A 10,592-nucleotide genomic window follows, 5' to 3' on the forward strand; every position below is an offset into this window, starting at 1 on the left:
TTTTGCTCTTGCTTGAAATTCCAGGTCTACTGACAGTAGCTCATTCTTGCCCTGAAATATATACAAGTTTTGATCATCTCTGGCATGTTCCAGGGCTCTCGTCCATCCAGAGGACTTCAGGCTACCGTGTCATAATTCTACAGAACCAACAGACAGACAGGACAGGTTCCACCATTCACTAGCTACAGACTCTAAATCTGACAGGGTTGAGTACAGGCATGGCACTAAGGTTATGGAATGGACACCAGCTATCACGGATGTTTCATTTAATTGCACCCAAAATAGCTCCAGAAGACTTAATAGTGTTTTCTGTCGTGCCACAATAACCGTCCTCTTTACTTGCTCTCGACACCAAATGCAACTGATACCTGCACAACCCTCTACCTAGGCTAAAAGCTAGCACAGTATCTTAGCATTAGTCATTTTATTTTTAAATATTCATTCATTCATTTTTCATAACAACATTACTTAGCTGATGGAGCAGCTGTCATTTCTACCCACTCAGCAGTTCAGCAACCAAATTACATCAGCAATGGCAGGCCATGGGAATGTCTAAGTCTGCTAATTGAGATAATCAGAATCACAAATCAAATCACACCAGCCAGGAAACTGTTTAGGTGAAAATTTTTTGCATTACATAGTGTAACAGAATATATACGCCTGTCCTTAGCACAGTGGATCAGCAGGCAGCACTTAGGTTTTGCTCTTCAATGTGGCTTCATAGCCTATGTTGCTCACTATGACGAGCAAATGGAGCATGAAGAGAAACCAGTGATGTACAGCATAAGGTTTCCCCTCTCTTCCATTGTCACAGAACAATGCTGTGCCCTAAGATGTTCACTGGGTGTACTAACTGCATCAAATCTCTTTTTCTCCTTCAAGTCTTCTTAACCACTCTGCCCTGAAGGCTGATCTCTTGCAATCATTTTAGCGATAAAACTAGGGAATAGATAGACAAGTGAAGCAGGTTATTGGGGAAAGAGTGGGCAAAAAGAGATTAGAGGAGGAAGATAATTGTGCAAAGCTTCTCCCTGAACGACCCTCACAGTCAGTAACTGCTTGTAAGAGAAGCTCCAATCCTCCGCGGTAGAAGAGGGGCATCTGGCCGGGCCTTGACAGCTTCTCAAGAAGCTGAGGCACCGTTCTGGCCTTCACCTCTCCCTTGTCAAACTCCTCCCTCGCATTCATCTCCTGATTCTCTCTCTCCGCTTCCAAACCTACCTGGATCAGGTATTCTGCATGAAGAAAACAAAGAAGATAAAAGAAGAAAAAGCAAACCAATCTGACAGAAAGTTATTCCAAAACAGTAACTATAGCTGCACTGTAATGTGGGGCATATTTGGCAGAACATTTGCTGCAATGTACTGTATAAATGTTTCATGGAATAATAATGAAACTGAATCTCATGGAACATTGTGACATGATACATGGCCAATGAGGATAGTTCTCACAAAAACATCAAAGTTTTCCTGATCTAATCCCTGAAAAACCTTTTTTTTCTTTACCTTTTACCATCTTCTCCCTTCCAGGTTCAATTTCCACTATCTTTTCAAAGCAGTGTCTGGACTGAAAAAGAGAAAAAAAAAAAATGTTTTGTTAATGGTTACACGATGTGCTTCAGTGGTCTCTTCTAGACCCATGGAACTTAATATTATCTTCACCACACCAAAAGCCTTCGGTATCTCAGCACAACAATGTGGTATATAGAAAACTATGATGCACTTTGCAACAATTTTATTAAATGAAGATTTTTACCAGATAAAACGAATATTATATTATATGCTCTTAACATGCTCATACTTATTAACTTTGTTGTCTATTTAAGCCATACAACTTACATAATGTAGCCATGTCTCTGCTATACTTAGATAAGTCGCCAAGTGTAATTATCTATACACATGAGTGATGAGTGAAAAAAAACTAGTGATTAAATGTTAGGAGATAATTATACTTGCCTCATTATATTTCTTCAGTTCCATAAATGCTTTGCCCATGTGTACATAAGCCTTTATGCACCTCTCATTACACTGATAGAGAGAAAATGATTATGTATGTGTATTAGTTAAAGCGCTTTTGCAGCACATCTACATATAATGGTCATTTAATGCTTCTGCATTGATAACACTTGCATAGTAAGAAGGAAATATTCAATCTGAATGTCACAGACGTACTACACTATAGAGGGTATAGAGCACATGTATCATCCAAAACTAGCCTAGGACTTGCATTGTAAACCTGCATTTAGCTTGAGAATCCTAAAGACAATATATCTCCAAAAAAAATTAAATTAGGAGGAACTCATAAACACTGTTATTTTTATGCACTTAAATGTTCTCTTCACAACACAATGTTCACAATCTTCTCTTCAGAGAATATTTTTGCACTGCTGATGGCCTGTATCCTGCACATATTACTGTTTGTTTGAGTGCAGTACAGAAAAAAGCATAGCCCACTGTTATCCATGCTCCCATGTTCATATAGAACAGTGCCTCAGATGACACTATGAGATGACAAATGAGACAGCGACTGACTGACCCAAGTCATCAGCCAGGTCTTACCTTCAGGGCCCATTCACAGTCACTGATGGCTTCTTTGTACTTTCCCAGCTTGATGTAGGCCTAAATAGATTTAAACATTAGACAGTAACTGGGCATCAAACACGGACAAAAATAAAATAAATCTGGCTTCACAAAGTAAATACTGTGATTTAGTAGTGTAGCATTGTTTAATATACCACAGAGCAGACTTTCAAGATGCTGGGTCTTTGGAAGGGAACATATTGACCGTACAATTAACTTAACTACATGTGGGCATAATCATACTGAAATTAAAATCAATAGATGGCAGCCTGACCTCTGTGAAACTAAATGTTCCATAATTTTTTCACAGTGATACGCACACTTGCAAGAAGCTCCACTTTGATTTCTTCTGAGAATCAAATAATTATTTGTTACTTTTGCCTTAAATCTTATTGTGATCAACCCAATTGTACAACATTTAAAAGATGAACAACATAGGTTGAAGATATTCACTTGTGCTCGGTTGGTGTACAATGGCTGCATGTCCCGTAGTTCATCCAAGCCATCACTGTAATACTTCACAGCAGTTTCATAGTCGCCTTGAGCATACGCTTCATTCCCCTTGTCTTTGAGTGCTGCAGTGACATACACAGTACCACAGTTAAAAGGGCATGTTGCTAACAGAGCCCAACAGAGCACAAATTTCAGCAAATTATTCACCTCCAACAACATCTTTAAGGAACAGAGAACTACTTACCAGTTGCCTTTTTCTCTTTAGCAATCCGCTTTATCCTCCTGTCTTCAGCATCTCTCTCCATAATCTTCATGAAACTCTCTGCTCAAAAAAAATGTCATTAGACAGTATTTCACATTGTGAAATATATTAATTTTAACTTCAAGTTCTCCATCATCAGAGCTTTGTCACACATTTTAAATAAGGGAAATCCAATCATCAATTACCAATCTCATAAAAATTAAAGTTACATATGCAGTTTCAAACTAGGTTTAAAGTCATTTGTGATTGTTTATGCAAAAATGTTCTGCCAAAGACAGATATTGCTCCAAGTCCAATGTAATAAATATCAGTTGGACGTAATCTAAACACTGTTTCACTGTCTTCTCAGCCTCAAGCAGAATTAATTTTCTTCCTGACTTTGTGAAGTAAATGTACAATGTGTTAACTTCAGTGTTTGTGGTTTCACACATGTAGGTGTGAAAGGTTCATGCATTTGTTATTGATGTTGTTACTGATGAGTTTCACTTCTGGAAGAATTGAAAAGAAGTGTTGATTTGAGGAAAAGTTATTTTACATGAAATACCACATTCATAGTACAGGGGCGAATATGATGTGTATTTAAGAAAGTAAAATACCACCTTTTAAAATCACCATAGTGACTTCTCAGTGTGTACAGTAAATGTACTGCACACTAACCTAGAGGTGGCTCCTACTTGCTTGGCTTCTGCCACATTGTCCAGTGTTTGAGGGCACAAGTATTTCTATGAGGTTGAACCTTAGTAAATACTACAAGTCTCCAACCCATTAAACATTGTAGCACTCCCTAGACAAACAAATCAACAAAAACATGTCAGTCATGTCCAGTGATTCATATCCTCTAATCCATAGCAGTGCACTCCTCACCATGACACGCTGGCAGTTTGATAAGGGAGTGAAGACTTCACTTCCCACTCTTATCAAACCTCTGTCAACAAAACTGACAAATATTGCACAAAATAAGAGGGTATCTGCACTGGTCTGAGCATGCAAGACAGCAGGTAGCGCAAAACATGGTCAGGTCACTTTAATGCCAAAGACACACCTTGAGCTGCATCTCTCTTTCTACTATAGTGCAGAGTGAGTCACCCACCTGACAAACAGGCACAGTTGATTTAAAAAAAAAAAGAAAAAAAAGAAAAAGAAAAACCTCAATGTCATGCCTGAGGTAAATTTCAATGCAGCAACATAAAAACACTAATCCTATGTAACACAGGAGTGGTAGACTACAAATAAACCTCTTTGCCCCTTATAAAATCTGTTTCAAGTTGTACTCAAAAGACTGACTCACGTAAGTCAGGACATGGTACTATATAGGCAAGGCTGTTGTTATTCACACCAGCTGCTGAGATCCCAAGTGAAAGGGGCTGCATCTTTTACAGCTGTGCCTTTGTTCAGTGCAGTCCATAGTCTCAGAAAATATACAGAGCAGTAAAGCACATCAAAAACATTTAGCCACATCAAGTTCTTCACTAATTTTCTTTAATCTTTATCTTTGAAGAAAATGAATATATAACATTTTTGTTAGTTTTTTTGTTCAGTGTGGATGAGGTGGAACGGTTCTTCCTGACCGGATAGGCGAGCGTGAGACGAGGATATCTGCGTGGTGAGAGAGCGAGTGTGTGTTAATTTCATGCAATGGGACATATCACAGAGAGGAGTTTATGTTGCATTGTTGCCTGCGAGCAGCGGTTCGTGTCTGGCGGACTCGTAAAATGAGAGGAAAAGTGTTTAGAGAATGTTGGGGAGGGGGAAGGGGGGGGAGAAAGTGCCTATAGTCTTTCAACTACTTAGCTGTATCTCTGTGTCCTTCCTTACAGGACAAGAGGGACAAAGTAGACAACATAACAAGAAGTTGTTTGTTGTTTATATTGTGTTTGAGACAGAAACAGCAAGAGAGAGAGAGAGGTACAGACAGTGAGAAAGACTAAGACAGACAGAGAGCGAGAGCAAGGCGTGCAACTGTGCGTGAATGACTTTGTGTGCATGTCTTTACAAAGGAAAGGCTTTTGAGTGGTGGCTTTGTGTTGATTGTAGCTTGTTGACTTTTGTCCTATAAGGTTCATTCAAGGCAGCAATGTGGGAATCAAAGCTTCTTCTATTGCTTTTTGCTGGACTGTGACATCATAAGACTTGAGATTATTCACAAGCTCGAACCTGAAAAAGAAGATTGGTGATTTTATTTTACTACTTTAATTCAAGTTCACAACTATAATAATTCACATATGTTGCAAAATGTTCATCTTACCCTATACATTTTGTGTATAATTTTGTTTATTGTTTCATTGTGAACCTGATTAAAGTTTCAAGTAGGTTTTCAACTAAAACGACTTTTATTATAGATTAAATTGCTCAGTTGTTTAGAGGACTATATAATGCTCTTCATAATTTTACTACAATTCCAAAAATTATTTCTTAAATGTCTTGGCTCTGACTGAACCGATAGTCCAAAACCAAAGATATTTAGTTATTATCATGTATGAATATAAATCTTGCACATTTAAAGAGCTGGAACCTGCAAATGTGAAAAAATTTTGATTTAAAGTGATTAATCGAACCATTAAAATAGTTGCTTTTTTACATTTTCTATAGTTTCGGACGAAATATTGCAGCTCTCCAGCATATTTTGCATATATTGTTGAACCTGCTGTATTTGCATTAGCTTATACTGTATGTGTCACAATAATACAAACTACCTGGTAACCAAATAACGTTATTAATTTCCAACAACTTAATGAAATGACATTAACACATTCACAAAACAGCTTTCGTCCCAATTGTATGGTTTTACAAATTAATATTTGACCAATTAGCTTCAGGGAAAAAACAATCAATACTTAAATGAGCTGGCAAATTTTTTAAACAGCCATATGGTGAATCAAATACCCTGGACTGTCAATGAATAAGTTAAAAATGTCATGAACGTTACTTATGTGGTATCCTATTTAAACACGGACGATCCTTTCAATCTGCTCGTTTAACCCAACGCTAGCTAACTAATAAGCTTCAGCGGCTGTATACTTACTTATTTTGTCAAACATTCTTAAAAAACTCTCGAAGTCTCAAGGTTCCCTCCATCGTTGCTTTGCCTTTCCCCAAAACTGCTTGTAATTATTTAGAAGCTAGGTAGCTCGTTTTAATGTTCGCTAAAGCTGAAGTTATCCTCATGAGTTTGGACGTTACCATAGTGCCGTGATGCCTTCAGGGCCGCCCTCGTAAGCACCTGCACTACAGCTGTGAACAACATGTGACAGTACCCGTAGAAGATAAACATAGAAGAATCCGCTGAAGTTAGTGGCGTTGTTTTTACAAATACTCCGGGTTCGCTAAAAACCACACGAAACGAAGCTATTATTTAATCAAAGCTTTGCCATAAAGAAATACAGTGGGGTCAAAAAGCTATAATAATGTGGTCTCAGACTTTCGGACCTCTACTGTACTAACCCTCACCTGTATGCACCTCTCAATGTTTATTTCTAAATGCCGATATACTATCCGTTTCCCCTACTTAATATCGATATTGCTATCAGATATTCATTATTTTTTCACGTTAATTTATCACGTTGTCATTAGTGTGTTGTGGCCCCTGAATTATAAAAGCTTTGTTTTGTGTTCTACATATTGTGATCTTCATGAAAGCACTTTTGGTGGTGCCTCCACCTCGGATTTGGGTGGTCATATTTTTGGTCCTCAATCAAAACAGCAACAACTGTCCTTTTTTTTTTTCAGGAATAATATAAACAATTTTATGGCGTACCATTAAACAGTTTTTTTTTCTTCGTTATACTGCCAACGTACTTCAGGAGACCTCCTATTCCTCCACCATGTAATCTGGACAGCGCCCTACTGTGCTACGAGTTCCGGGACAGAAGGCCAAAGGTATGTATTGTAGATCTCCTCAACAACTTCAATGAACCTGCTTTCAGTGTGCCTCTCAATATTCAATTGAACTCCGGTCTTACTGTATTATCCTGAACGATAGGACACGACTGCCTCCCCTGTGGTTTAAGACATATAGTAGACAGCTATGCCAACACAAATCTGCTTTTCTTATTATATAATAGAAATAACATATCATGTTGCCATAACTTTTGGAAGAAGTAAGAGGTGACTTATCAACATAAAAAAATGAAATGTAAATGTAATACAGTGGGTGAACTAAAGACTTAAAATATCGCCACATTTCCTATGAGGTTTGAACCTTAGTAGATATACAATTTCCAACCCATTAGGCCTTGTAGCACTCCCTAGACAAACGAATCAACAAAAACATGTCAGTCATGTCCAAGTGATTCATATCCTCTAATCCATAAGCAGTGCACTCCTCCCATGACCGCTGGCAGTTTGATAAGGAGTGAAGACTTTCACTTCCCACTCTTATCAAACCGTCTGTCAACAAACTGAACAAATATTGCACAAAAATAAGAGGGCATCTGCCACTGGTCTAAGCATGCAGACAGCAGATAGCGCAAAAACATGGTCAGGTCACTTTAATGCCAAGACACACCTTGAGCTGCATCTCTCTTTTACCCTACTATAAGTGGCAGAGTGAGTCACCCACCCTGACAAACAGGTCACAAGTTGATTTTAAAAAAAAAGAAAAAGAAAAACCTCAATGTCATGCCTGAGGTAAATTTCAATGCAGCAACATAAAAACACTAATCCTATGTAACACAGGAGTGGTAGACTACAAATAAACCTCTTTGCCCCTTATAAAATCTGTTTCAAGTTGTACTCAAAAGACTGACTCACGTAAGTCAGGACATGGTACTATATAGGCAAGGCTGTTGTTATTCACACCAGCTGCTGAGATCCCAAGTGAAAGGGGCTGCAATGTAAATGTATACAGTGGGTAAACTAAGACTTAAATATAGCCACAAAATGAATATAGGAAGAAGAAATCACTGGCTTTGATTGTTGGCTTATTCAGTTTAGCAATGCACCACATATACTGTATATGGATATTAAAGTCTTTACCTTCTTTTTTTTTTTTTAAATTCTGTCTGCTGCTAAAAGTCAGGGGCAGTAAGTTCCTACAGTAGCTGTTCTTCATGCTGCACCTTTGATGAATTAATTATTGATAGCAAAATTCAAGTAACATTAGAGCAGAGGAAGGGTCTGCTTTATACATATGAAATATTTTTTTTGTTTTTTTAACAGTTCCATGATCGTTTGTGCAATATGAGCAGGAAACAAGAAGCATAACAAGTAAATAAACACTATTTACATTATTTATATTAGTAATCAGTAGAACTTTGACAATACTATAATGACAGGGTCTGGCTTAAGAGTAAGACAGATGGCTAAAAGCACCCTTGTATGTAAAACTGGTTATTTCACCCTTCAGCCAATGGAAATCGTCAGAAATTGTTAGTTGTCAACAAAACAACTAACAGCATTGTTGTTGAGGTATGTCCTGAGACATACTTCTACATTCAGTTGCAGCAGCTATAGCTTTAACAGTGTGGGTTATGGCCCTCTAATCAAATGTCAACCGCATCTAGAAGGTTTCCATGGTGTTGCATGGGCATGCCAGACTAGGCTTTCAGCTATTTGTACTTGTCCGGGCTATTTATTTCAGTGCAATGAGATTTTCTCTTTAATTGTGACTATGTTGCAACACATAAATTGAAGATTTTCCAGTTATATCAGGGTATCAACTGGTAAGTAATTATGTTAATATTTAGCAGTAAGATTTTTTTCATCTTCAAGTGAAACTCATTTGTTTAAATACAAAATTACAATTTGCTTTTGCCACCTTTTTCTTTTAAATCATAAACTTGAGTTATTTGTCTGGTATATCAACTACATATTACATTCAAATTATATGAACAGATCTAACTTTCTGATGCAGTATTGTGTTCAACTGCATAAGGACAGACATTGTACTAAGTTATTTCTGGTGTGAAAAATGCAAGCTCTCACGACCACACAGGCGGGAAAATAAAATGGGGGAACATCGGGTTTCAAGTGTTTCAATAAAGAATGAGAGCGTTGACCTCATCCCTCCAGAGCCCCAGCTTTCAGTCAACAACAACCACAGACAGTGAGGCTGTTTGTCATCACTTGTACAAAGCAAATGAGGATAAAAATATTCCAGCGGCACAACGCTGAGCGTCCTCACTTGCCATTCACTTTGGTTTTGTTGAAATACTAAGTTTAACGTAATGTTAATCACACCAGCAGTGTGAATGTTTGTTAACAGATTAATTGAAAGACTACTGTGCTTAGACCTCACACATTCCACAGTGACAGGCTTTCAGAGTCTTTAAATAGCGGGATGGAAAGTTTTCCAGAACCAAGAGTTCGAAGGTTGAGAGGGATCACAGACACTTAGATAGAAAGGAAGGTCCTAACAAGGTTGATGAGTACTCAAACATCAAATAAAACACGCAGAAAAAAATGCAGCTTATAAATAAAGCTACACTGCAGTATGGAGCTTGCCTGAATGTATGAATTTCAGTGACTGCTTACAGGGAGGGGATTTTCTGTGGCCAGACTCGAACTGCTGTTGATGCCACAGTGTCATGCCTCAGAGGATCACATATACTGGCTGCACAGTGCTGCCATTGATTAAATACTCTTTATCTGCCTTTGCACAATAAATCTGCTCATGGCTCCAGTCTTTCTTCTGAGGTTATCTCAAAAGACAAATTCTACTTCAAAACTGCACTGGAAGTTAAAAAAAACTTGCCTCTAGTTAGGCTATCCTGTTTGTAAAACTTTTTTAAACCAGTACAGTAAACATGACAGTTTGACAGACATATACTGGTGACACACGGTGTCCTTTTAGCTGTCTTTATCAGCCCATGTGGTTTTATAATATGTGGAACACTTCAACAAAATTACAGTAAGTCCAGCACAACATCTTGGAGAAGAAAGTGGCCTGAAATATATTGAACAAATGTAAACAAATATGCAAAAGTGCTTTTTAACCGATAAACAAATTAATAATAAAGTCACTAAATGAAGGGCAATAAAAACTGGGCTTGGAATGAATGTATTGGCATTACTAAAACCTCAAGTCAGTTCAAAGATATATTTTTATGTCAGTGTCTGGTATGATGAAACATCATACTTCCTATCCTTTGAGCATTATTTCTAAACTACTGGAGTCGGACCATAAAGTGTAAAATGGGAAAAGCAAGGAGCACCCTCAGAATCAAATGCATTACAGAAATTGATGGTCATTCACCTTGAACCAGGTGAATGACCATCACTGTGTTACAGTCAGTGTAGCCACGCCAAACACCGCTTCAGCCCCCGGAATGTAAACACATACAGGAAAAACGGACAGAGCA

General features: G+C 37.9%; 1 protein-coding gene across 1 annotated transcript; it reads right to left on the minus strand.

Moving 5' to 3' along the window:
* Window positions 1-922: 922 nt before the first annotated feature.
* On the minus strand, window positions 923-3,351 carry LOC111228036 (tetratricopeptide repeat protein 12-like). Its single transcript, XM_022753812.1, has 7 exons — window positions 3,277-3,351; window positions 3,033-3,154; window positions 2,559-2,618; window positions 1,956-2,027; window positions 1,506-1,566; window positions 1,047-1,235; window positions 923-939 (listed from the first exon to the last, which is right to left on the minus strand). Exons 1-7 carry the CDS (start codon window positions 3,344-3,346, stop codon window positions 923-925), a joined length of 591 nt encoding a protein of 196 aa, XP_022609533.1. The 5' UTR covers window positions 3,347-3,351.
* Window positions 3,352-10,592: the final 7,241 nt, after the last annotated feature.

The sequence above is a fragment of the Seriola dumerili genome, unplaced genomic scaffold, assembly GCF_002260705.1.
Source record: "Seriola dumerili isolate Sdu_G_001 unplaced genomic scaffold, Sdu_1.0 BDQW01000199.1, whole genome shotgun sequence".
NCBI lineage: Eukaryota > Metazoa > Chordata > Actinopteri > Carangiformes > Carangidae > Seriola > Seriola dumerili.

Bases quoted from the DNA above. Each gene is read 5' to 3' on its own strand.
- LOC111228036 (XM_022753812.1), bottom strand. From the start codon at position 3,346: ATGAAGATTATGGAGAGAGATGCTGAAGACAGGAGGATAAAGCGGATT. The intron at 3,155-3,276 runs GTAAGTAGTTCT...ATGTCACTGCAG, and splicing joins TAAAGAGAAAAAGGCAACTG to CACTCAAAGACAAGGGGAAT. The intron at 1,567-1,955 runs GCAAGTATAATT...TCTCTTTTTCAG, and splicing joins AACTGAAGAAATATAATGAG to TCCAGACACTGCTTTGAAAA.